The 26,231-nt window shown below is 48.5% G+C and overlaps 1 protein-coding gene across 1 annotated transcript in view; it reads left to right on the top strand.

Moving 5' to 3' along the window:
* Positions 1–26,231, top strand: part of SH3RF3 (SH3 domain containing ring finger 3) — a 374,941-nt gene that overhangs the window by 231,395 nt on the left and 117,315 nt on the right. The window contains exon 3 of the mRNA XM_023190396.3: positions 9,698–9,793. Within this exon, the coding sequence (XP_023046164.2) occupies positions 9,698–9,793 (96 nt within the window). The remainder of the gene's footprint in view (positions 1–9,697; positions 9,794–26,231) is intronic.

Here is a 26,231-nt window from a genome sequence, read left to right as displayed (position 1 = left end):
GCTATAAATTTCCCTCTAAGCACTACTTTTGCAGCATCTCACAAATGTTGGTAAATTACATCTTCATTTTTATTCAGTTCAAAATATTTTTTAAATTTCTCTTGAGAGTTTTTCTAAGACCCAAGTGTTATTTGGAAGTATGTTGTTAAATCTCCAAGTATTTTGGGATTTACAGCTACTCTCTATTATGGATTTCTAATTTAAAGCCGTTATGGTCTGAGAGTAGACATTGTATGATTTCTATTTGTTTAAATTTGTTAAGGTGTGTTTTGTGGACCAGAATATGGTCTATCTTGGTGAATGTTCCCTGTGGGCTTGAGAAGAATGTGTAATCTGCTGTTGTAGGATGAAATAGTCTATGGATGTCAATTGTATCCAGTAAGTTGATGGTGCCATTAAGTGCTATTAAGTTCAGTTATATTCTTACTGATTTTCTGCTTGCTGTCTCTGTCCATTTCTGATTATTAAAGTCTCCAGCTGTAGTACTGGATTCAACTGCATCTCCTTTTGTCAGTTTTTGCATCATGTATTTTGACACTGTTATTAGGTGCATGTAATGTAAGGATTATTATGTCTTCTTGGAGAATTGACCCCTTTGTCAATATGTAATGCCCCTATTTATTCTGATGACTTTTCTCACTCTGAAGTCTGTTTTGTCTGAAATTAATATGAATATCTTTCGATTAGTGTTAGCATGTTACCTCTTTCTTCATTCATTTGCTGTTAAGCTACTTGTGTGTATATATTTAAAGTGAGTTTCTTAAACAACATATAGTTGTGTCTTGTTTTATCAACTTACAATTTTTAATTTGTATATTTAATCTGTGTATTTTCAAAGTGATGTGTGATAGAGTCAGGTTAAATTCTACCATATTTGCATTATTTTATTATATTTGTTGCCCTTGTTTTTTGTTACTTTTCCTGTCTTTCACTCTTTTTCTGTCTTTTGTGGTTTTTGTTGAGCATTTTAAATTTTCTGTTTTCTCTTTTTTCTTAGCATATCAGTTGTACCTTTTTTTTACTTTTTTAAATGGTTGCATTGGAGTCTGCAATATTCATTTACAATGAATTCAAGCCCACTTTCAAATAACTCTATGCTGCTTTGCAAGCAGTATGAGTACTTGTAATAACAAAATAGTATTTAGTTCTCTCTCCTGTTGCTTGTATCATTGCTGTCATTCATTTCTCTTGTACACGAGCATTGTAAGTGTATGTAACACACACACATACAAGCATGAAATGATCAAATACATTGTTTTTATTTTAAATAGTTATTTGTTAAATCAATTAAGGATAGCAAAAATAATAGTTTTAAGTTTACTGCCATTCCTTCTCTGATGCATTGCCTTTCTTTCTGTAGACTGAATTTCTGATCTATATTATTTTCCTTCTCTCCAAAGAACTTTTTAAAAACATTTCTTGCAAGGCACATTTACTGGCAACGCATTCACTCAATTCTTGTTTGTTTTAGAAATCTTTATTTATGCTTCACTTTCGAAGGATAATTTCACAGGGTACAGAATTCTAGGTTGGTAGGTTTTTTCTTCTGTCAACACCTTAAATATTTCACTCCACTCTCTTGCTTGCGTTTTCTTTTGAAAATTCAAATGTAACTCTTTTCCTTTGCTCCTTTACAGGTAATGTGTTTTTTTCCCCTTTGGCTTCTTTCAGGATTTTTTCTTTATCTTTTATTTTACGTAGTTTGAACGTGCTATACCTAGGTGTCATTTTTCTGGCATCTATCCTGCTTGTTGTTCTCTGAGCTTCCTGGATCTGCGGTTTGGTGTCTGAGAATAATTTGGAGAAATTCTCAGTTATTATTGTTTCAAATATTCCTTCTGTTCCTTTCTTTCTTCTCCTTCTAGTATTCCTATTACATATGTATAATCGCCCCACAATTCTTGCTTTGAAGTTGTCCTACAGTTCTTGGATGTTCCATTATGGTTTTTTTTCTTTTTTTTTTTCCTGTTTGCTTTTCCATGGTGGAGGTTTCTATTGAGATATCCTCAAGCTCAGAGAGTCTTTCCTCAGCTGTGTCCAGTCTCCTAACAAGCACATCAAAGGCATTCTTCATTTCTGCTACAGTGTTTTTGATTGCTAACATTTCTTTTCTGGCTCTTTATCTTTGCTTACGTCGCCCATCTGTTCTTACATGCTGTCTGGTTCATGCATTGAAGCCCTTAGCATGTGGATCATGGTTGTTTTGTATCCCTGGTCTTACAAATCTAACATCACTTGCCACATCTCAATCTGGTTCTGATGCTTGCTCTGTCTCTTCAAACTGTGGCGTTTTTTTGCCTTTCAGTATGTCCTGTGATATTTTCAGACATGAAGGACTGATGGACTAGTGAACAGAACTGCTGTAAATAGGCCTTTAATGCTGTGGGGGCCTTTGATGCTGTGGGGGCCATGCGGCCACAAATGTTCTGTAGTCCTGGGATCAGGTCTCAGTCTTTCGTCTAGGCTGTGCCCCTGGCCTGTGAACTTCCCCAGTGCTTCTCAGTTTCCCCCACTCCTCTGTAGGTGAGACAGGATGGCTACAGTGGGCTGAAGTTGGGTATTTCCTTGCTGCAGTAGGTAAGGGTCTCATAAATCCCCAATGAGGGCCAGATGTGGTGGCTCACGCCTGTAATCTCAGCACTTTGGGAGGCCAAGACAGGCAGATGACTTGAGGTCAGGAATTCGAGACCAGCCTGGCCAACATGGTGAAACCCTGTCTCTACTAAAAATGCAAAAATGAACTGGGTGTAGTGGCACACACTTGTAATCCCAGCTACTTAGGAGGCTGGGGCAGAAGGCTCATGAGACTGTCTCTCAAAACACACACACACACACACACACACACACACACACACACACACACACACACACAACACCTCGATGGGTGAGGCTCTGGTTAACTGGTTTATCCTGCATGTGGATCTTATTGAGCACAGAATGCTCTGGCATGTTTCACGGTGGTTCCTCTTCCCCTCCCCCTGCCAGAAGCACAAGTGGATTTTTCTCTGATACTCGCTATGAAGACTTAGTGGAGCTGCTCCTTGAGGCACAATTCACAAAGGTGTGGGGCCCCCCAGTGACTGGGCCCCTGCAGTCCTTACCTCTCAGGCTGTCCACACCGAACCTTCAGCACGCATCATTTACAGTTCAGGCTCTCCTAACCCAGCACTGCTTCCCACGGAGGCTGCTGCTCGGGGATTTCTGGTATTTCCCTATTGATCTCTTGAATTTGAGGGGCAGCAGTTTGCCCTGTGACCCCAGTTCTCTTAGAGATCTAAGAAGAAGAGTTACTTTTTCAGTTTGTTCAGCTTTTTTACTCGTTGTTAAGATGGAGTGGTGACTTTCAGCTTCTTACATTCTAGACTGGGAGCTGGACACCCCCCCGTTAGCTTTCTTTATTGAATGGTGTGTGTGCTAATACAGCTTTAGCAACCACCTCCTAATGACAGTTACTGTGGCGGTTGTATTTAACGAAGCCCCAGACACTGTTTTATTTCGTTCGTCTTTTTTTTTGAGATGGAGTCTCCCTCTGTGGCCCAGGCTGGAGCGCAGTGGCTGGATCTCAGCTCACTACAAGCTCCGCCTCCCGGATTCACCCCATTCTCCTGCCTCAGCCTCCCGAGTAGTTGGGACTACAGGCGCCCGCCACCTCGCCTGGCTAGTTTTTTGTATTTTTTAGTAGAGACGGGGTTTCACCGTGTTAGCCAGGATGGTCTCGATCTCCTGACCTCATGATCCACCTGTCTCGGCCTCCCAAAGTGCTGGGACTACAGGCTTGAGCCACCGCGCCCAGCCTTCATTCGTCTTCTTATCAAGGAACATTTATGTTATTTAATTTTTTTAGCCTAAATGTAGAAATTTACAATTTGCATGTATCCATGGTCCCAGCTGTCGACGGTACTTGTAAACTACGATCCTGCCATTGCAGGTATCCGTCCCTTTCACTGTGGCATTGCCTGGAAATCAACTTTCTTTAGAAAAGAAAAGTACATTTTTGATATTTGGTTTTTCAACATTTAACAAAATTTCAGAGTGGAAATACACATGTCATTTAGAAGCACAAGAAAATTGCATGCTTCTTGCTGTCTTCCTGAATTTGTTTTCTGGCGTATGAGACAATTCTCTTATGAAACTATTAAATACTTGGTATTCACTGAGATTATTTGAAAAATAGGAAAGAAAAAAATAAATATAAATGTGTTCTACCTTTTCTATCTCCTAGAATTATCCATTCTTTAAATTTTGGCATATATATTTTCAAACTTTTTCTAGGTGTATATATATATTTAAAATATTTTAACCAAAAATAGTAAAATTAATGATGACATTCCACTTTATGGACACCATGCAAATGGGTTTGTATCTTACTTTGCTTTTTTCATTTAAAAATAACTATTAAGTCCACTAAGCAAATTATGGTACATTCATATAATGGAATTTAACTGTGTAGTTAGTGAGGGACATCTGTATGTACTGTCACTAAATGACCTTTAGACTAAATTAAGTGGAAAAAGGCAAGATACAGAAAAGTGTGGTGAGTTCACTACCATTTATATCTTTCTACAAGATATGTATGTTTGTGCATGTATATGTATACATACTTGAGGAGAATATCTCTATACTTCTGGAAGGCTATACAAGAAACTTTTTGGCTGCGCATGGTGGTTCATGCCTGTAATCCCGGCACTTTAGGAGGCTGAGGTGGGAGGATCACTTGAGCCCAGGAGTTTGAGACCAGCTTGAGCAGCATAGTGAGACCTTGTCTCTACAAATAATAATAAACAAAATTAGCTGTGTGTGGTGGCACACGCCTGTGGTCCCAGCTACTCAGGAGGCTGAGTGGGGAGGATCACTTGAGCCTGGAAGGTCAAAGCTGCAGTGAGCTGTGATCGTTCCACTGCACTTCAGCCTGGGCAACAGAGCAAGACCTCATCTCAAAAATATATAAATAAATAAACAAAAAGAAACTTATTAATGATTGCTTTGTGGAAGGTAAGCTGAAATACCAGAGATCAGGACTGGGATTCGTTTTTTAAATTTATTTTATTTTATTTTATTTTTTTATTTTTTGGGACAGTCTCACTCTCACCCAAGCTGGAGTGGAGTGGCACAATCTTGGTTCACTGCAACCTTCGTCTCCCGGTTCAAGAGATTCTCGTGCCTCACCCTCTAGAGCAGCTGGGATTACAGGTACATGCCACTGTGCCCTGCTATTTTTTTTTTTTTTTTAATAGAGACAGGGTTTTGCCATGTTGGCCAGACTGGTCTCAAACTCCTGGCCCCAAGTGATCTGCCTACCCTGGCCTACCAAAGTACTGGAATTACAGGTCTGAGCTACTGTGCCCATCCTGCTTTTTGAATTTTTTATTTATTATTATTATTATTATTTTTTGAGATGGAGTCTTGCTCTTGTCGCCCAAGCTGGAGTGCAGTGGCGAAATCTCAGCTCACTGCAACCTCTGCCTCCCGGATTCAAGCAATTCTCCTGTCTCAGCCTCCCAAGTAGCTGGGACTACAGGCACATAGCACCATGCCTGGCTAATTTTTGTATTTTTAGTAGAAACGGAGTTTCACCATGTCGGCCAGGCTGGTCTTGAACTCCTGAACTCAGGTGATCTGCCCACCTCGGCCTCCCAAAGTGCTGGGATTACAGGCATGAGCCACCGTGCCTGGCTTGTTTTTTGAATTTAATATTAACGTTTTTCTTTTAATTTCCGTGATTTCTCTCCTATATCATTTTTAATGACTGAGTGTATTCCATCAAATGCACAATACTGTAATTTATTTAACCCGTCCCTTTTTGCTTTGCATTTGTCTTCAGTTTTTCTCTAGTTTAACAAACACTGTAATGAATGTCTTCAGTGACATTCTTTCTGCACACTTGATTTTTCTTAGAATACAGTTCCTAGAAGTGGCATTGTTAGCTCTGAGGGTGCACAGGCTTCCAAGGCTTTGATATTTGATAGGAATCACCAGAGTGCCTGTCCTACATTTATATCCCCACCAAAAATGGGAAAATGCCTGTTCGTGCATACTGGCCACCACTGTGAGTTGGCTTTATGTTTTTCATTGCTAATTTGACAGGCAAAAGGAACAAAAGGGGACTCTTCCTATTTAAAACTGTGTTTCTTTGATTGTTGGCCAGGTATGCCATTTTAAAATATGTTTAATGGAAATTTGTTTTTCTTCTTTCAAGAATTCCCTGATTTTTGGCCTTGGCCTATTTTTCTCCTAAGGTATTTATCTGCCTTTCCACTGTTTTTTTAAGTCTTTATATAGTAAAGACATTAAGCCTTTGTCTCTCATGTATCCTGCAAGTATTTTCTAGTTTATTTGCCTTTTTGCTTTGTTTCTGCTATTTTTACCATCAAGTATTTAGTTTTGCTGTAGCCAAATCTTTGTTATCATACCTTGAAATACATTCCCCCATTCAAGATTAAACATCTATTCATATTTTCTTCTTGGACATTCAAGTTTAAATCGTATGGAATGAATTTTGGCATACACAGTGGATTAGAGAACTAATTTTATTTTTTTAGTGATTAGCCAATTTTAGTCACATTTTCTAACTGATTATTGCTGGTATATGAAAAAGTCAATGGTTTTTATGTATTTATCCTAAAATTGGCAGCCTTTCTTAAATTCTTATTCTAATACTCACTTGCTTCTGTATTTTTCTAGGTCAAATTATATACCCTTCTTTCTAATATTTATACTTCTTGTCTTATTTTTCTATTTATTTGGCTCTAATTTCTAGACCAGTGTTAGATACCAGTGTGGATAGCATGGTATTTTCTTTAAAAAAAAAAAAAAAAAAAAAGAAACAAAATTAATCTGGTATTTTCTTCTTTTTGTTTTTAATTTCTATAAAATTAAATTTCTATCTCATGATATTTTGCTGTTCTGACTGCACTGACGTGTGGGAAGCCTTTGGTTACCTCTCCCTTTATGTGATCAGCAAAGCCTTAGGCCCTTAGGCTGATCTGAGCTGGGCCAGTCATGTCTTGGACCTCTGCTGGTGATGAACTTGAGAGGCAGGTCAGTCACAAGAGTTCTGGAGTATTCTGTGGGTGCCTCCCCCAAGCCAGGGCTCCATTCTAGTGCCCTCGTGGTGATTAGAAAAGCACCCCCCCACCACACTCGGCTGGGCGCGGTGGGTCACGCCTATAATCCCAGCACTTTGGGAGGCCGAGGTGGGCAGATCATGAGGTCAGGAGATTGAGACCATCCTGGCCAACATGGTGAAACCCCATCTCTACTAAAATACAAAAAAAAAAAAAAATTAGCCGGGCGTATTGGTGCACACCTGTAGTCCCAGCTACTCGGGAGGCTGAGACAGGGGGATTGCTTGAACTCAGGAGGCGGAGGTTGCGGTGAACCAAGATTGGGCCATTGCACTCCAGTCTGGCGACAGAGCGAGACTCCATCTAAAAAACAAACCAAAAAAAAAAAGTAAAAAGAAAACAAAGAAAAGCCCCCCCACACTCACAGCTGAACGTTGCTGGAGGGATGCTCTGCTAAATGCCCCCAGACCTGAGGCTGACTTTTGGGCCGTGTGAAGTGATATGATGCTCTTAGAATGCTCCTTATGTTTTCTAGCCTATGTCAGTTGGAAAAAGTGGCATTGTAAAGTCATAAATCTTTTTAGTTTGGGTGTTTTTGAACCTGGAGTTTGGGGGAGAGGATAGGGAAAGCGAGGGCTGTGACTGCCTCTGGTGGCCCCCATGCTCTACTTGTTCTCCTGGGAGAGGGTGGTTTGGAAGAGGCGTGGGAGGAGCTTCCCAGCACAGAGCCAGGCCTGCCCTCTTTCTGTGTGATCCCAGATGGGTTGTCCAGCGATCCCAGATGGGTTGTCCAGCTCTTGTTAGATCAATGCTGCCTCACCTCGAATGGACACCAAACCCTATGACCCACCCCCTCGGCTCCTGGTGAAGCAGTTTTCTCTGATGATTTCATGGACCCCACCAGCCTAAAACATGTCTTCCTCTGACCCCAAAAGAGGCCTGTAAGTCCCGAATTGCTGCTTTGCATTAGAGCATCAGAGCCTCCTTGAAAAGGCGGGTGGCACACTCAGCTCTGACGGACTTCTCCATGAGGCCACTCTTGGCCATCTCCTCCTTAGCCTGTAGAAGTCACACATGGGCCAGCTGGTCTAGCAGAGAACAGATAACGGGGGCAGTGTAGGCTGACAGGCCTTGGGGCGTTCCATGATGCATCTGGCTGCCAAAGGAAGGATGGTTCTGGAGGAGGGAACAGAGGTTCACCAAAGGCTCTTGGAGTGACACCCGTCTTGCCCAGGCCATTGCTGTGGTGGTCTCTCTCTCTCTTTTTTTTTTTTTTTTTTTTTAAGATAGAGTCTCGCTCTGTCACCCTGGCTGGAGTGCAAAGGTGTGATCTCAGCTCACTGCAACCTCTGCCTCTGGGGTTCAAGAGATTCTCCTGCCTCAGCCTCCCAAGTAGCTGGGACTATAGGCACGCACCACCATGCCCGGCTAATTTTTGTGTTTTTAGTAGCGACTGAGTTTCACCATATTGATCAGGCTGGTCTCAAACTGCTGATCTCAGGTGATCCACCCACCTTGGCCTCCCAAAGTGCTGTGATTACAGGCGTGAGCCACCACGCCCGCCTGTCTGTCTCTCATGACACTTGCTGCAGCTGTTATCTCCCTCCCCCAGGGCTCCTCTCTGGTCACGTCCCGCTGTGAGTCCCCATCTCTCCTCTGTCCTTTTCCTCTCCCTCCCTCCCTCCTTCCCACACTGCCCTGCCCTTTGTCTCTGTGTCTCCTGGCACCTGTGACAGTGTCCTGAGTATTTCCTTCCTCGATGACTTCCCATCTCCCAGTCTCAACTCCCCCAAAAGCCCATCTTTCCTCCTTGCTCCCTGCCTCTTCCTTTCTCCTTCCATCTGTTTCCACTTTGTGCATTTGTACTTGGTATTGTTTAATATTCCAAAGAATTTAAGAGGGTTATTGAAAGCTTTATGTGCCCACGACTCTAAATAAATGTAGTTGGATTGGGGTTTTCTTTGTTCTTGGATGGAACCAGAATCTTAAAGCCTTTTCTACTTAGCTGAATTTATTTTTATTCCAAATATTTTTTTTTATTAAATAAATAATAGGAGTTGCATTTTAAAGTCCTAACTGTATGGTACATTGCCAGGCTTTCTCATTTGGGGCTTTTTGCAGCTATTATCAGTCGTGTCAGAAAGAGAGGGTTCTGGCCGGGTGCAATGGCTGACACCTGTAATCCCAGCACTTTGGGAGACCAAGGCGGGCAGATTGCCTGAGCTCAGGAGTTCAGAATCAGCCTGGGCAACATGACGAAACACCGTCTCTACCAAAAAATACAAAAATTAGCTGGGTTTGGTGGCACATGCCTGTAATCCCAGCTAATCGGGAGGTTGAGAAAGGAGAATCGCTTGAACCCGGGAGGCGGAGGCTGCAGTGAGCTGAGATTGCGCCACTGCACTCCAGCCTGGGTAGGAGAGCGAGACTCCGCCCCTCCCTCCAAAAAAATAGAAAGAAAGAGAGGGTGCTCCTGGGTGAAGATGTCAGATACCTGCATGGATGATGCACTCTTCTTGGACACATTCCTTGGAATCTCTTCCGAGCCTCCACAGTACTAACCAGCGTCTTGTTTCCTTTTGCATTGTGTGTATGTCCATGTGCTTGTGTCCACGTTGGACCCGGAACTGCAGGACGAGATTCTGACGGTGCTCAGGAGAGTGGATGAGAACTGGGCGGAAGGCATGCTGGGAGACAAGGTCGGGATCTTCCCGCTCCTGTACGTGGAGGTAAGACTGTGCCGCCCTCCCACGTTTGCCTCCTTCTTGCCCACCCTTGTTTCACTACAGTGGGGTCACCTGACGTTGAAACCCATTTTCTGAGAGAGAAAGAGGATCCTCCACAATAGCCTCTAGCCAGAGAGCTGCTGTGTGTGGGCTTTGATTCACCTCACGGGGTCGGTGCTGTGAACACTGCCTTGGCCAGTTTTGAATGGTCTGTCCCAGGCCTGGCTGCAAATCGTCTCACCATGTGGGCAGTGACAGCAGGGCCCCCTTGTGCGCCTTCCCCGTTTTCTCAAGGGTCCCGTGCGCCTGGCACCCATGTTTCTGAAACCCCCACAAGTGTAGCTGCTCTTTTCTCATGAGCTCCAGAGGGGAAGATCCTGTCCCAAGGCAGCATTTTCCCTTCCCACTGCACACGGATTGGAAGGAACCGTTGCTGGCCGTCTGCAAAGTCCTCCTTGGACTCTGGGTTATTGGACAACTCCCTGCCTGAGAGGCACCACAGCAAAGGTGCTTTGAGGCTAATTCCACACCTACAAATTTCCTTTCCCTTTTCTGTAACTAAAGCACCAGGTTTCTAGTGAGTACGTTCAGGGTAGCTGCTGCGCAGGGAGCATCTTAGCACATGTGTCTTTAAAACACCTGCTAGCGTCGGGCTGTGTGTGTGTGTTTGTAGGAGTATTTGCCTATGGCGTGTATGTCTGCCATTTGTCAGTGCAAGGCCACAGGTGCACATTGGTGAGCTGACCGCATGCTTTCATTCCTGTAACCACCAGTGTCGTCCCATAAGAGGGGCTTCAGTGGATGCTTCCTGAGTGCCTGTTGTATGCCAGACCTTGTAAGTACTAGATCATTTAACCTTCTCAGCAACAATGGCGTGTGAAAACCGTGAATGGCCCTGCTTTACAGATGAGCAGAGGCGCAGAAAGGTTACGTAGCATTCTCAAGGTCCTACAGCCGAGGAGTGGCAGAACCAGGGTTGGAGCGCAGGCCTCTTGGCCCTAGACTTAGCTGGCCCTTCGCTCTCCTGCCCTCACAGCATCTCCTGCCTGTCCACTGTCTCTGGCTAATGAACTGCAGTTTACTCAGCTCAGTGCTGGGCCCCATGTGTCCCCCCTGTCTAACACACTTAAGAGCTTCAGAGTTGGCACCGAAAGCCCACGGGTGACACAGCCAACTTTGCCACACCTACCACGCAGTGTGCAGATACTTAGTTTGTTTAAAACATGTCAATTCCCCGTTGCCTACAGGATCAAGTCCAAGTGCTTTAGGGTGATATTCAAAACCCTTTGCAGTTAGGCCATAGTCTATTTTGCAGCCTTGTCTCTCATTTCTTACCCTCTTCCCCAAATATTCGGGACCAGTAGTTCTCGCACATTTAGTTTGAATGTGCTGCTCGAGCCATCTGAGACCCTCCCACAGCCATGGCAGATGATTTGCACACACACACACTCTCCTGTAAGATTCACATCTGTCCTCAACACTTTGTGAGTTTCCAATTTGCACATTTGCTTCAGCTTTTCTGTCTTGGTGCTTAAGACCAAAGAACTTAATACCTGAATACCACTTACAGTGCTGTCCAGAAGTCAGAAATTTGAGTTCTTGGGCATTTTTTATCTGGCGAGACTTTTTTCTCCAGGCAGAATCTTACTGGGATGCCCATCATATACGTGAATGTTCACAGAAACTTCATTACGATGGCCGCAAACAGCACACCACTCAAGTGTCCATCAACAGTGGGAGGGCTGAGGAAAATGCAGTATATCCATACAATGGGATGCTATCCCACCGTGGCTATGAATGAAAGAGTAACGCCTTTAAGGGCATAGACAAATCTCCAAGACAAATTTTTGAAAGAAGTTAGACGTAAAAGTATATGCTGTATGGGTTTTTAGGAGGTTCAAAAGCAGGCAGAACTCCTCCTCTGTTGTGACAGAAGTCAGAGCAGTGGTGACCTTGGGGATTCTGACTGGAAGAGGTAAGGAGGTTCTGGGCTGCAGAAAGGTTTCATGTCCTGATCTCGGGACGGCTGCACAGATTATGCAGCTGTGAAATGGTGTCCCGTTAAGGTTTGTGCACTTCTAACTGCAATTTCAAAAGCTAAAAGCAAATCTTACAGGGCAGGTAGGATCTTACCAAGGCAGCTGACAGCAGCAGAGGTGGCTGAAGCCTGCGATGGGCCCCTCAGCCCCTCCTCTGGAAGAAGCTGTCAGGCACCACTGGGAGTCTGCAAGTGGGCTCAGGCCTGAGACCCAGTCCAGCAGGCTGTCATCTCTTCCTGGTTCCACAGACACACTCAGAGACAAACTGAGGAGTCAGTTGCGTCTGTGCCTGCCTGTGGCATGACTGCCTGTGTGTCTGAAAGCCACCTTAAAGCCCTCCTCCCTCAGGACCATGAGGAGGGCTCCACAGCCCCACCTGCCCCCGCACCCACTCACAGGTTCTGCCTCCACTCTTGAGCACAGCCCGTTCCACCCACCTGGATAGGAAGCCCTGGACTGTCCTTGAGGATCAGAGACGCAGACCTCCCCCCGAGCATCCTTGGGCAGGGGCCCCACTGCCCCTCCTGCCCCTTCCTGAGATGGCTGCCCATGCAGTGCTGGCCCCACGCCACACACCCATAACCTGGCGGCCTCGGCTCTGACACAGGCCCTGGGGCTCTCAGCAGCCACTGAAGACCAGCCTGAACAGGTGTTTCGTGGGACTTTTCATTCCTTATGTACTTACTGCGTGCATCCCACACACCGCATGGATCCTGGTGGGTCGGAAAGTCCTGGTTTGGCCCAAACTGCTTCCCTCTGGGAGGCCGCACAGGCATTTGAGGTGGAAGCTTGGGTGTTTGGCAGGGTTCCTGAGAGAGTCAGACCCACCTGCCAGGAGGGAGCCTGGTGCTTCTGTTTTGGGCTACTGCGCAGGCAGCTGGCACAGTCCCAGTGATGCTTGTCCCCTGGTGCTTGAAGGAATGCAGCAGACTGTCACCTCACACTAGAGGGTATCTTCTTTCGTGCTCACTAAGCTTGGATTGCACCAAGGTGTCCTCCACAGCCGCTCCAGCTGGGATCTGCAGGCACCTGGCAGGGTTCTGCCCAGCACACAGCTGCCCTGTGGGCTTCACCAAGGGACTCCCACCTCGCCTGGCCTCACCTGGCCTCAGCCTGCCGTCAGCGCGGTGCAGGGCACAATGCTAAGCCCACGGTGGATCTTACAAAGTAAATGTGAGTGTGCCCTGCACAGTACTCTCCCTCCATGGCTGTATCTCCACCTGGGCCTGCCAGTGGCACAGTGAGCTGAAGGGCACACACTTGGCCTGGAGCCCGCCTGGCCTTGCACTGCTGCAGCTGCTTTTGGAGGAGGTGGAGCCCGCCCTGGACATACCTACATTTCCCTCTGCTGTTCTATAGAAATAATCCTGTCTCCACAGCCCCTGGCACCCACCTGCCACAGTCATTCATTCACCCATGAGCTGGGCCTGCTGCCCCTGGGCACTGACCCCATCTGTGCTGTGCTCACCAGAGATGCCTCACTCCGTGCCCAGCTCTTCTGCCCACGGCTGCAGCCACCGTCCCATGCCCTGGAACCTGCCTCCTTGTCCTTTTCTCCCATCATTTTGCAAAAGGATGTGAGAAACTCTCCTGCGGCCGTCCCCACACCATGACCCAGGATACATCTCCCTGACACCTGTTCATCAGATGCCAGCTGGGCAGCACCCCTTGCCAGGAGCCTAGGCTGACCCTGCCCCAGTGTCCACTCGGGCACAGAGAGGAGCGGGCCGGGCCTCTCACCCTCTGGAACTCTAGTCCAGCGGATGGGACAAGAATTAAATCCAGACACTCCAAAGGGCCTTCCTTCCGGGTCTTTAATCCTTGAGGTTTTTCAGAATTTCAGAAGGTGCTTGTTCTAAGGGGAGTGAGGATGAGCCAACCCGAGGAATTCTTCTCCTCAATGGGCCAGGGTGGGGTGAACTCGCAGGAGGATGGCAGGCGAGGGACTCTGTCGTCCAGAGTTCTGCCCTCTCTGTAGCATGAGTGCCAGGGCTGAGTACCCTTACAGCCCCCCTCTCTTTTTGCACAGGGTCCAAGCCCACCTCCCTGGGATCAGGCCTCAGCCCAGCCCTCAGCTGTTCCCTGGGAACAGGGCCCATTCCTCATAGGCCCTGATGACAGGACCATGAGCAGCCACGGGCAGTTCAGGGTGATGTAGGCTTCAGAGCAGACTTGACTGGGCCCAGCTTGTCCTACATCACCTGCACAATGGAGGCATGGCCTGTGGTCAGCCCCTTTACCTTCCTGAGCCTCAGTTTCCCCCCTCAAACAAGGGCAGTGGCAGATGTCTTGGGCTAGCCATGAGGCGTAGAGAAGATAAGAACACACAGGCCGGGCTGGCTGGGGCAGGCGGAGAGCACTGTTGTGTGCTGGTGGTGGTGGCGGTATAAATGTTTGTGGAGTGAAAGCTGCTCCTCAGTCCATTCCTGTATTGACTGAAGATCTCCGTGTCATTCCTGAGCACTGCACACGTTTGGCCTGGTGTAGCTGAATGGGTTTGAAGGCAGGGCAGTTTCCTGCCTGAGTGAGGTTCGCAGTTGGATGATGTCAACAAAACCAGGACACAGGTCCAGGATGTGAACGCTTAGGAGAGGCAGCCCTCTTGGAAGCTGTCATTAAGGAGCGTTGTCAGAAATCAGCTCGGGTTGGAGAGACTTGGGGGCGGGACACAGGCTGCCTCTGGCTGCTCACACAGAGCCTGGGTGGGCGGCTTGCGTGGAGACTTAGAAGGCATGTTAGCAAACACACCAGTGACTCTTGTCTGCAAGGAAAACCTCCCCATGGGGCCAGAATGCTGATCCAAGGATGGTTCAAAAAATGATGAAAGGCAGCAGACACAGGTGTCAAGCTCTGCCTCCATGTTGACAACATCAGTTGTCCAGGTAGAGTAATGGGGAGACCCGGATCTCAAGGAACCAACTGAAAAAGACCCCCCAGAGGTAGTGCTTTATTTATCCTGAATAGGATATTCAGAAATTGGCTGCTCCAAGCGTTGCTTGTGTGTGTGTGAGTGGTCACCTAGATAGACCCTCATGCCCCCACCCCACACACGCACATGGTGGCATCGCAAGGATCCTTAGAGACAGCCAGCATCTCAGCATCTCTGACAGTAAACAGGGGGGAGGAGGAGGGACCCCTTTCTATGTTCCCCCAAGTTTCCATGGTGAACAGTGACCATCCTGTGCCTAGACAGACCTGAGTCTGCAACGTGAGGACAGACAGAGGGTGGGTGCGGAGCACCTGTCCTGGCAGCCAACACACATCCCAGACAGGTCTGTTCAGGAAGGAACAGAGAGCCGCTCAGTGTCCGGGCTATTTTGCGGCCTTTGGATTTGGCTTCAGATGAAAAAGTAGGTGCCTTTCCCCGGGGGAAGGTCTAGAATTTAATTAGAGCTGTAACTGTTTATTCTTGGCATTTTCCATTGATTGTCTGCTTCTATTTGAGCAGATTTTCAGGAGCATGTGATGGGTGCACACTCCTCTCCACTTGGCTAATAAGAAGTGTGAAGCCTGAGGGTGTTGGACCTCTGTGGACCAGCAGGGAGTTGGTCTATGTCGGGAGATGCTGGAGCATGTGGTGAGCAATGGGTCACAGATGAGAGGTGGAGGTGGGGCCCAGTTGATGATGATGAGCTTCCTGGTCGTCTCAGTGTCTGCTAACCCAGATAAAGGCCATGGCAGCAGTGGCTGTGGTAAGATAACCCCAGGATCTGGGGAAGAAGCAGAGCTGCAGGGGGCAGAAGGTTCAGATTCTGTGACGCCAGACCCACGCCTTGGTCTGATGTCAGCATGCTTGTGCCTTAGTTGGGTGTTGAATGATTATGGTGTGGTGTTCGAGAAAATTGTGGATGGAATGCTATTTATAGATCCTGGAAAAAATAATGGCAGCCAAAATGAAAATCCTTATTTCGCGAAATATAATACCCAGAAAAATAGCAAGAGTTCCCGCTGATGGCCAGTTCCCATTGGAGAGTGCTTATCTTCAGCACAATGATGATAGCATGCATCATCAGACCACTGGGTTCTAAGCCTCGGTGGATGCAGCAACATCAAGCTCAGTTCCTCCTGCTCCTGTAGCACAGGTGCCTCCTTGTCGCTTTATCTTTTACAAAGAGAGGCTATTATTTTGAACCTCTGCCGCTTAAGTATGCTGTTGAGACGTGTGGTGATGACTCAAAGGCACGACAGCTCTCATTGGGAGCGGATAGCTCTGGCATTGTTGTTAATTGTGCACACTCTGCGTTCTGCACTAACTCAAAGTAGTGAGCAGCTCTGCCGTGGTTGGATTTGCCATTTCACCTTGGTCTTGAGGGTTTTCAGCCCTTGCCCGGGCCAGGCGGGATGTGTTCAGAGAGGAAGAGAGGAAGGATGTGACTTCTAATGAGAGGCACGAGGGAAGTATTTCAGGTGCTGAACTGAGTCTCCTCTCTCCTCCTCAGCGCCTCCAGACCTATCTGATCCTGTTGTCTGGGTGGGTTCACCCACCAGCTTGCACTCTGGGTCAGGGAGCTGGCTCATATTCACTGTCCTGGTCTCTGCCTTCCCCCCCCCCCCACTCCTTTCAAAGACCCCCTCAGCTTCTCAAAGACAAACCCAGCATGCCAAGAACCACACAGGCAGTGGGAGAGGGATGGAGGGATGAGGACTCTAGTTCTCAGCTCCCTGTTGACCTTATGCATCCCCACCTGAGATGGGATTGGAACGCCTCCGACTCTTGGTCTTGCCTGTGAACTGGAGGCTGTGTAGGCTTATGGAGCTGTGTGATGCTTCTGAGGCACCCTCCTGGTTCTTTGCAAGCCTGGTAATTTTCAGCTGGTTACTGACTTTGTGAATTTTACTGTTTGGTGTACTGGACATCCTGGCATTCCTACAAATGTTCTTGAGCTTTGTTTTTTGTTGAGTTGCTTAGACTCAGTTTGGTGCTTTTGAGGCTCGCTTCGAGGCTTTGTTAGGCAGGGCCAGGGAAGCCTTTCATGTGGGGCTAATTTCTCTACTTCTGAGGCTATAACCTTCTCTACTCCATGCCCCATGATTTATGAGGCTTCCACTCCGGAAGTTGGGAATGAAAACTATCATTCCTGGCTTTACATGAGCCCAGAGATTGCTCTGCCTTTTCCTCATGGTGGTTCTTTCCCTGGTGCCGGATAGTTCCCTCATATGAATGCCCTGATCAGCTGTCAGCTGAAGACTCCAGGGGACTTTCTGCAGATCTCCAGGACTGTCTCTCTCTGCAGCTCCCTCCTCTGCAGAACTCTAGCCTGCATCCTGTAGCCACTGTGGCTCCCCAGACCCAGAACTCTGTCTTCTCAATGCAGGGAGAGGCTGGAGAACCCAGAGACAGTAACAGAGCCCAAGTCATGGGCTCCTCCGCTCTTGGCGATTGCTGTCCTGTGCATTCTGCTGTTCCATGTCTGCAAATCGTGTTTCATAGATTTGTTTCAGTGTCTGGAGCAGGAGGGTAAAAATGATTCCCATCATTTCATCTTGGCTAAGCAGATGTTAGCCAGTGATGCTTTAGGAATTTTGCAATAAGGGTCAGAGGTTCCCCAGGGCTGAATCTCCCCAGTTTCAGTGCCAAAGTAATAATCCAGGACTTTTCCTTAGATGAGGAACTGGCAAATGCCTTTGAAGTCGTCGTTTACCATGGAGATGGGTCACAACCAAGCTCCAAAGCCCGTCCCATGGTCCCACTCTCCAGGCGAGCCCCTTGCATGTGTTTTCACTGCTGGTGTCACCTACACTTCTTCTGACAGATGTGGCCGCTGCTTCTAACAGTCAGGACACCCTGATGATGTCACATCAGAAGGGATGTGAAAGTATGAAGGAAAAATACTCAGGAATGTCTTCTGAAGAAGGTTGGGGAAGATGAAATTTGGTTTGAAGTTTCATTTTATTTTTCTTGCTTTTTGTCATCCTCTGTTTTTACAAGCTCCTGCAGCAGCGACAGCCTGTGGAAGGGATCCCCCGGCCTTAGTGTGGATGCCAGTCCTGCTTGCATTTCTGTGTCAGTGTGGACTGTGCCTCCAGGAATACTTTGTAAAGACCTCTTGCAGGTGAAGCCCGGTCACTGCCAAGAACACTGGGCAGGAAAGCCAGAGGCGAGGACCAGAAGGCAGGGACTAGGCAAGCACCAAGTTGGGTGTCTGCTGGAGTGTGATGTTGTGTCTGTGTCTGAACAGAGTAGTCCAGGAGGCAAATTCTTAGACCTATCAGGGAGAATAAGCAGTGGTCTTGCCTTCACCAACAACCCACTGTTTCCCCTTACCCTTCAATCGGATTAACGACATAAAGAAATAAAAGAGTGTAAAGAAGTGAGACAAGACTACGTAAGAGGGAGACTCCAGTCACATTCATGGTTGGGGTCTGTACATTTTCTTGCTATTATCTGACCTCCAAGGTGTGATCCACACATACATGGCTGTTAATTGTTTGGGTTTGTTTATCTCCAGCAAAAATAGGTGGGTGCCTAGGTACCAGCTTGCCCTGATTTCTCTCTTCTTAAGTCTTTTTGAGCTCTTTGTGAAATTAACATCTTAGAATATCTCACATTCCATAGCTATTCCACAGCTGCTGGGAGTCTTATTGCTGTGTTTGTTTTGTCTCCCTAAGCCCCTTTGAGGCCATACCTGTAACGCACAATTCCTTCCCTTCTAGGTCCTAGCACAGTGTGGAGCCCAGGTGCTACCCTGTGCACCTGTGCAGTGTTGTTGGGTTGTGGTTCAGTGTTTTACAGAGCTCATCAAACATGAGGAATGCCCCACTGACCATCTCTAAACGGGTCTAAGCTGGGAAGCTTGCAGCAGTTCTTGTACATCCATGGCAAGACAGCTTAGTAAGTTTTCGTGAAGCCCCTTGTCCTCACTGCCAGCCTCCCTGGGAGCTTCTATGGGGACAGTGAGTAGCCCTGACTGCAGCCTGAGTGGCTCAGTCACCACTGGGGCCACAGCCCACCTTAAATGTTGTCACAGCCTGGCCAAGGGGCAAATGGAGCCTCGTGCCATAGTTCCTGAGGTTTGATCTCACCCTACCCACCTTAGCCAGGCAATCCCTGCCCACTGGATGCTCCCCACCACCTGCATAGGCAGACATCATACCTTTTAGGTTTCTCCCAAGACCTTGATGCTGGAGAGCCAGACACTAATTCAGGGCCTTTGGAGGCCCCAGCAGGGCACGCACTGGTCCTCAGCACCAGTGCACTCAGCCTTGCCAGAAAGAAGCTGCATGCATGTTGACCAGCAGGAGTCGTTGCTGATTGCCGACTGTTTTGGTCACTAAAGTGGACTACCTGTGTTGGCTTTAAGCAGTAGTTGTGAAATTGTGTGTTAGGAAGAGGGCTTCCTCCGTGGGTCTACCAAGTGATCTACCACTTGCTGAGTTCAGAGCCTTGTCCTGGTCTGGAAGCGACGATGGAAGGCTTAAGTGAGTCACCTCCTCAAGGGACTACTCAGGACTGGAAGTGTGTCAGCCTAGGGGCAGCTGAACACCCAGGTGGCCCTGGGGCAGGCTGCTGGAGCATCTGGCCTGCGGCCAGTGGAAGTAACTGAGCTCCAACCTTGTGTCCAGACTGCTTCTCCCTCAGGCTCCAGCTGTTTTTCTGCTTCTCCTGTCACTCATGTGGGCAGTACACTTCCCACTGAGCAGTTCAATGGCAGGGTTACTTTTACACTTAACTTTAGCTCCTCGCCGGGCCCTGCTGGCCTCAGCGTGCGCACCCACCCAATCCTAAGGAGACGGAGTTCTCACACTTGCCCTCTGCAGGGCATCTTGGGCTGTCCACGTCCACCTGCCCTCCCTTCAGTGTGGCCATCACGGTGCCCTGACTCAGCTTCCCCCACCTCCCAGGCTTCCATGTTCTTGTCTTCCCTTTCACGTCTACCTTTCCTGCCTGAGTAAGTTAGGCTGTGGCTCGCAAACTTCAGTGAGCATTCGAGTGTTGTCAGAAAGGCCCCCAGGATGGCTAAATACTAGAAAGGACAGCTTAACTGGTGACATCAGTTTGCAAACCAGGAATAGATAGTCTCTGACATGGAACGAAGCTGCTCTCCCTTCCCAGAAGGGAAGGGCAGTTGGGTTTCATGGCTTGCAGGGTCTGTATTACACAGTAGAATCATACATATTTAGCAGGTTTGTGGGAAAGCTATGCATATTTTTAAGGGGAGCTGAGCGTATGTGGAATGGGCACACATGTACGTAACACACCTCTCACGTCACTTTAGGGTAGGGTTTCAGCATTAAAATGAGGTGGAATTTGGCTCTTTCCATCAACAGGTGAACTATAGGACACACACAGCCTGTGCGCAGCCTCCATAAGCTGCTGAAACTGGCTTAAGGTCTGCAGTTGCTTATCAGAAAGGGTGTTTGTAAGGTCTGTCCTCTGTCCCATCAGAGCTGCAGTGGTCTGGGTTGTAAATCAGAGGCGTCTGATAGCACCTATTGTTAGGGAGTTTAGCAAGAGTGTGGCTTTCCTTGTAGCCCAGGAATTTAGGAAGTTACCATGCCAGCCCATAGGTAACTTTGTTTCCTTAACCATAGGGTCTATCTTAGTTGCTAAAGGGACATCTGTTTTGGTCTTCGATCACACAAGTCATTGGGAAAGCTGCAGGCCCAGCCCAGGGGAGGGCCTGCTGCAGTGGGACTGACTCAGAGCCTAGGGCCAAGGCTGCCTGCGCCAGGCCCACCTGCGACCAGCCCACTGGCCACCCCACCTCCCTCAGCAGCCCGCCTCCCTCAGCAGTCCACCTCCTGACCCCCAACATGGTTGGCCTTTCCTCAGTCCTCATCTGCATGAACTCTCCACACTTAGCACATGCCCTTCTGTCTTGCAGCTGTGTCCCCAGGCCTTAGCAATCTTAAAACAGCCCGTCTGTCACCCCACACACAGCACCCCACTCGTCTCCAGGACCTTCCTTTGGAACACCCAGCCCTGTCACATCCTCAAATCCTTTTGGTGCGTTCTAACATCCATGTGCCATTGAATCTTCAGAACAGCCTTAGGGGAAGAGGAAGGCTCCATTCTCCTGGCAAGATAGACGCAGCCAAGCCCCATCCAGGGCCTGCAGCCGATGAGCAGTTAGTTCAATGCCAGAATTTGAAGTTAGCACCCCCAATGTTCTCTGCTCTCAGGATTGCTAGCGCAGAAACATTTGGCTGTTGGGTTATGAACCCTGCCCCAATCTGACCTGCAGCTTCTCCTCCTACCATCTCGTTCTGTGGATTAATGTGTGGACCACACTCTTCCAGGCCCATGCTCACTTCTTTCCTGAGTGTTCTGATCACAACACTCAGGACTGGAGAGTGTGCCTGAACCTGGAGATGGGCCTTATGAAGTACCATCCACATTTAAAGAAGTTGGGAGGAAACCAGTGTCAGATTCCATGCAGCCCTGAGGGCGGGCCCTGGCTCCGAGGCACTTGTCCCCAGGCAGACCTTGTGAGTGGCTGCAGTTTTTCAGGCATGGAGGTGAGAGCATACTTAGCTGTGGAGAGATTTGGCACTGGGTGCCTATAGGATGACAGCACCACTTCTTGGCTGAGGTCCAGGGCTATGTTTGGTGCAGAAGAAACCATGTCTGATTTTTCAGCTGGAACCAAGCACACCCATGTGGAGTCACTGGGAGGTCCTGGGGGACCCCAAACATCTCTGTTCCAGAGCAGCCCATCTTTGCAGGGAGCTCTGTCCTGCAGGTCTTGGTTGTTGCCTCACCCTTAGTTCTAGGACTTGGCAATGAATTTAGACCAAGCTTGACACTTCGGGCCAGTTGGAAATGTTCTTCTCTTGTCTTCATGCTTCTCCTCCATGGTACCTTTTGTCAATACTTTCTATTTCCAATGGAGAGGGTGCAGGGTGCTGCGGACTGAGGCACGTTTAAGATTCAGGTCCGGGGAAATGCTCAAACCGTGTGTGTGCCCTGTGGGGGACTTTCTGTAACCACCTGAATTCCACCTGTGATGCAGAATGAGAAACAGCAGTGACTCCAGCTTCATCTCGTTTCTGCTCAACCCCCTCAAAGGAGCTCGGAGTTACTCTCTGTTGATTTTATAAATACCTCCCAAATCCTTGAAAGTGAGAGCAATTAAGAGTCTTAGTTTGAAGCTCTTGGGACATCAGCCGCATTTTCCAGGTGTCCTGCTTTCAGTGATCAGTCTGTCCTTGTACCCTTTAAGTAATTTCTCATCCCTCAGCCCCTTCCACCCTACCACCCTGCTGAGTGTCCAGTGTTTATTAGGGAGAAGGTTCTGATGAGAGTCGAGAGGCTTCCTGGCTGCCACAAACAGTTCCTTCAGGGCCCTTACAAATGAAGGCAGCCCGTCCTTTCCAACTCTGCCTCCATCAGAGGGACCAGCGTTCTGGGACATTTGTGCTCTGGACTTCATCATAAATCAGAGATACATCAGGGCCATCGTCACCTGCCAGGTGTGAGCAGCCACTTGTTCCTTCCACCTTAGGCTTCTGTTGGTGGCTTAGCCTTTGGTGGAAAGAGCAGGTCCCACTGCTGGGCAGTGCCCTCCCCACAGTTCCTTCCAGGCCACCTGGGGTCCCACGTTCATCCAGTCCTTAAGCACCAGCTGCGGGCCAGGCCCCGGGGATGCAGCCTGAATGAAGCAGAGGAGAACCCTGGCGACCACATCCACCAGGGAGGACACAACAGTGAAGAAAAGCAAGTCTGGAGGGGTTTCTACTCTCCACGGAGAAAGTAACAGCAGGAGAGGAGGAAGGGCCTGGGAGGAGGGAACTGCAGTCTTCATGTCAGCGTTCTGGAACGTGGCTGGGGAAGCAGCCTTCGGGGAGGGGCAGGGAAAGAGCAGGTCCAGGGGTGGCCTGAGCTGGCTGAGGGACTCTTAAGCCAGGGTGACCAAGCAGGCAGGTGGGAGGAGAGGGGTTGGGGCCAGAGGGGGAGTGGGAAACGGGCTTCGGGGGTTCCGCAGGTCACTCTGAGGACATTGGCATCTGCTCTGCGTTTGAGTCTGGGGTCTCTCTTCAAGGCCCCTTCTCTGCCCAGTGCTTGCGACCTTGTGCCTGTGTCCATAGACTCCTCCTGACCACATCCTTGTCATTCCTAAGCCCACTCCTGCTTTGCTGAGGTGAACTTTGATAGTGTAAAATGCATGTGGAGAGAGCCTTCTAGACTAAAGCTTTCGAGCTCTGGTCGTAGGGAACCCACAGGGTCTTGGTCCCCTGGGGATGTGGGCAGAAGGCCTCAGGACAGCTCCAGGCCCTTGGTCCCTATGTGGCTTCTGAGGGTCCCACCTACCCCACAGTTCATTCTCACACAGCAGTGGAACCAGGCACCATTTCTGCAAAGTTAAGGAGGGTGCTTCACTGTTGCTTAAAGCCACCAGTGGGGCCCATTGCTCTTAAAATAAACCCAGACTCCTCATTGCAGTCCACCCTGTGGGTCCGCCCAACCTCACACCCTCCCTGCATGCCTGGCCTTGATCGCTGTCCCGGTATGCTGGCCTTCCTCTGTCCCTTCTGTCCCTCTGACAGGCCAGGCCCCTGCCCACGTTGGCATCAGACAGTCAAGAAGAGGCTCTGGCACAGCTCTGTCACTCCCTGTGCCTCAGGTTCCTCATCTGTGTAATGGGGGTAATAACTTCACCTACCTCCAAAGGTTCTTAGGAGGATTAAATTAGAGACATAGTGAAGTGCACAAAACAGTACACAAAGGGAGAACTATGTGTTAGAAATGATTGTTACGTTAATTGTAGTTTGGGGGCCCTGCACAACCCCAGTGTCACCTCCCATGTCACTCTGCAGAGAGCAGGAAGAAGCCCCCATGTCCTGTTGCAAAATTGCATTTTAGTACCAGAGTGTTGTTTTTGAGGCTGCAATATGAATATCCAGTCCTCTTGAAAATACAGTTTGGAATAGTCTTAGGTTTCATTCAATGAAAGGAAACAATCACTTAGAGAATGAGTTTCCTTGAACTGTCCAGGGCAAAGGAGTCTGTCCGAAATAATCAGTGCTTTTGGGAAAGGGACAGCCAGTGGATTGTAGGCAGAGCCTGAGGTCAGCTGCTTGAGCATCAGAGGCAGGGAGCAGCCCACGCAAGCACTCAGACCTCAAGGGGCTGGCCAGGCCAAAGCCTCTGTGTCCCAGCCAGCCCTGCCAGGGAGGACTGTGTTACGGCTGCAGATTTATCCTGAAGCCACTGGACTGAGGTAGGGCCTGACACCAGAAACAGCAAAATAAACGCAGGAGGTCAAATTTACACCTCCATAAAGTCTTTTGATGAACGTTTGGTTGAAACTCTGCTCTTCATATTTCTTACTGGTAAATTTGCAACACGGTTCATCTGTTCACCTGTTATTAAACATGTTCCTTTGGGTTGAGTTGGGGTTTTAGTTGTGGCAATTTTGCATACACTGTTCTTGGATCCAGCTGAGGGTGAGCTGGAATGGAAGTGCTAGCTTTAGAACTGAAAAATCTCAGAAGAATGTAGATTGGATCTGGAAGCTAAGGAACGAGCATAGACCTCGAAAGAGAGGGTCAAGGCTGCAAAGCCGACCACCTTGCCTAGAATTGCTCCTTTGAACAGAGCTGGGGAGGGAAGGAGGAAGTGACCCAGGCTTCCAGCCTTCTCCCCAGTCCCTGAGGATGGCCCAGCCCCTGTGGATCTCCCTATCCGTTGGAGACGCATATTGAGCGTGTACAAGTGACATTGGCCTCTGCAATTTGCTGGAAGCAGCAGGGAAGGGCAGGCCGCACAGGCCGTTCCTCTAACAACGTTATTTACAAAAACCGGCATCAGCTGGATCTTGGGCCTTGGTTTGCGGCCCTTGAGTGTGAGTCCTCTGCCCACCTCTCTGGGTTTCTGCTTCCCTTCCGTTTGGGCCTGGCTAATCCCTACCACTTCCTGAGCTCTTAGAGCTTCTCCTAGGGGCAGCCCCAGGAGCCTGGCATCTCCCTCAGGAGTCAGTCCAGATCTGTGTCCCCCTCAGCTGGTGGCTGTCACCTAGGGCTGGAAACCAAACTGCCCAACGAAGGGGAAACCTTTGCTACACCTTGCCTGAAACGTCATGCTCTAAAAAATGACTGCATGCTCACAAAACCGAAGACACCAAAGGCTCTTTAGGGCACCTCGCGCTTTGTACAAAATCAAAGAAAATCGGTCACTGCCACAGCTCAGGAGGTCTCCCCATAGGTCGATGGAGACTCCAGCCTAATCTGCTCTTTTGTTTTTAATGACTTTTTTTGATTATAAAAATAATTCCTGGCTATTGCTCAAAATAGGAAAATTCAGAAAAGTGTAAAGAAGAAAATTAAAATCACCCGTAATCCTACCAGTAACTATGAATATACGTTTAGGGAAAGAACAAAGTGTTAGCATAGTGTTCTGTTTCCTTTATTCTTTTCTATGTATAAATTTACATATATTTTGGACAACTTTGAGATTGTGCTGTATCAGTATTTCTGCCTGGCTTTTCTCATTATATTGTGAGAATATTCTCATAACATTATTGTAGTAGCTTCCAAGCGCCTCATCTCTGCAGCCTTTTCTCAGCGCCATGGCTGGGGGATCCTGTTGTGTCCCTGTGCTGCTGTAGAGCCCTCCAGTCCCCCATCTCACTCAGGGGAGAGCCAGGACCTCCCAGGGGCCCAGAAGCTCCAGCACTAGTTGACCCCATCACCCCACCTCATTTCTGTCCACGTGTCTGCTCCAGCCACACTGGCCTTCTTGCTCTTCCTCAGACACTCCAGCCAGCTGCTGCCACAGAGCCTTTGCACATGCTATTCCCACCTGCCCAACACCCTTCCCCAGATGTGATGCGGCCAGCTCCTTCCCACATCTCCTCAACGTCTTGGCTCACAGGTCAGTTTCCATTTGACGTCCTCTATGTAATGAAATACTCACTTATTCCTTGTCTGGGTATCTGTGAGGTGGGGGGGGGGGTTGTCTGTATTTATTTCACAGTGCCAAGCAGAGCCCCTGGCCTGCAGTAGGTGCCCAGTTTCACCTTCTCCTTCCAAAGCACCAGCCCCAGATGGTTGGGGGGTCTCCTCCCTCTGGCCCATCTACCTGCACACGGCCCTTCCTGACTCATTCCACTGCTCCCACTCCGGCCCAGATTCCCAACCACCGTGGGGCTCCCCACACCAATTCCGGGGACTCCTCGATCCCTGTTCAGGAGTTGACAGAGGCTTTGTGGTCCCTCCTGACTCCTGGTCAGCTCTCACAACCTGAGCCCCTTTAGACAGCTGTAGACCCCTGTGCACACGCACGCGCACACACATGCACCATCCTACTCCTGCCCACGCCTGTCCACGACCTTGAAATACTTAGGTCACTTATGTCACTTTTGGTTGAAATACTTTGTCACTTTCTATGGTTATGTCCTGTCTGTAACCATAGAAACTGAGTTGTCTTCCCCCCTCAGACCAGCCTTTCTCTAGTAGCGCTT

Source organism: Piliocolobus tephrosceles, chromosome 15 (assembly GCF_002776525.5).
Source record: "Piliocolobus tephrosceles isolate RC106 chromosome 15, ASM277652v3, whole genome shotgun sequence".
NCBI lineage: Eukaryota > Metazoa > Chordata > Mammalia > Primates > Cercopithecidae > Piliocolobus > Piliocolobus tephrosceles.
This window is presented reverse-complemented; position numbering and strand designations above follow the sequence as displayed.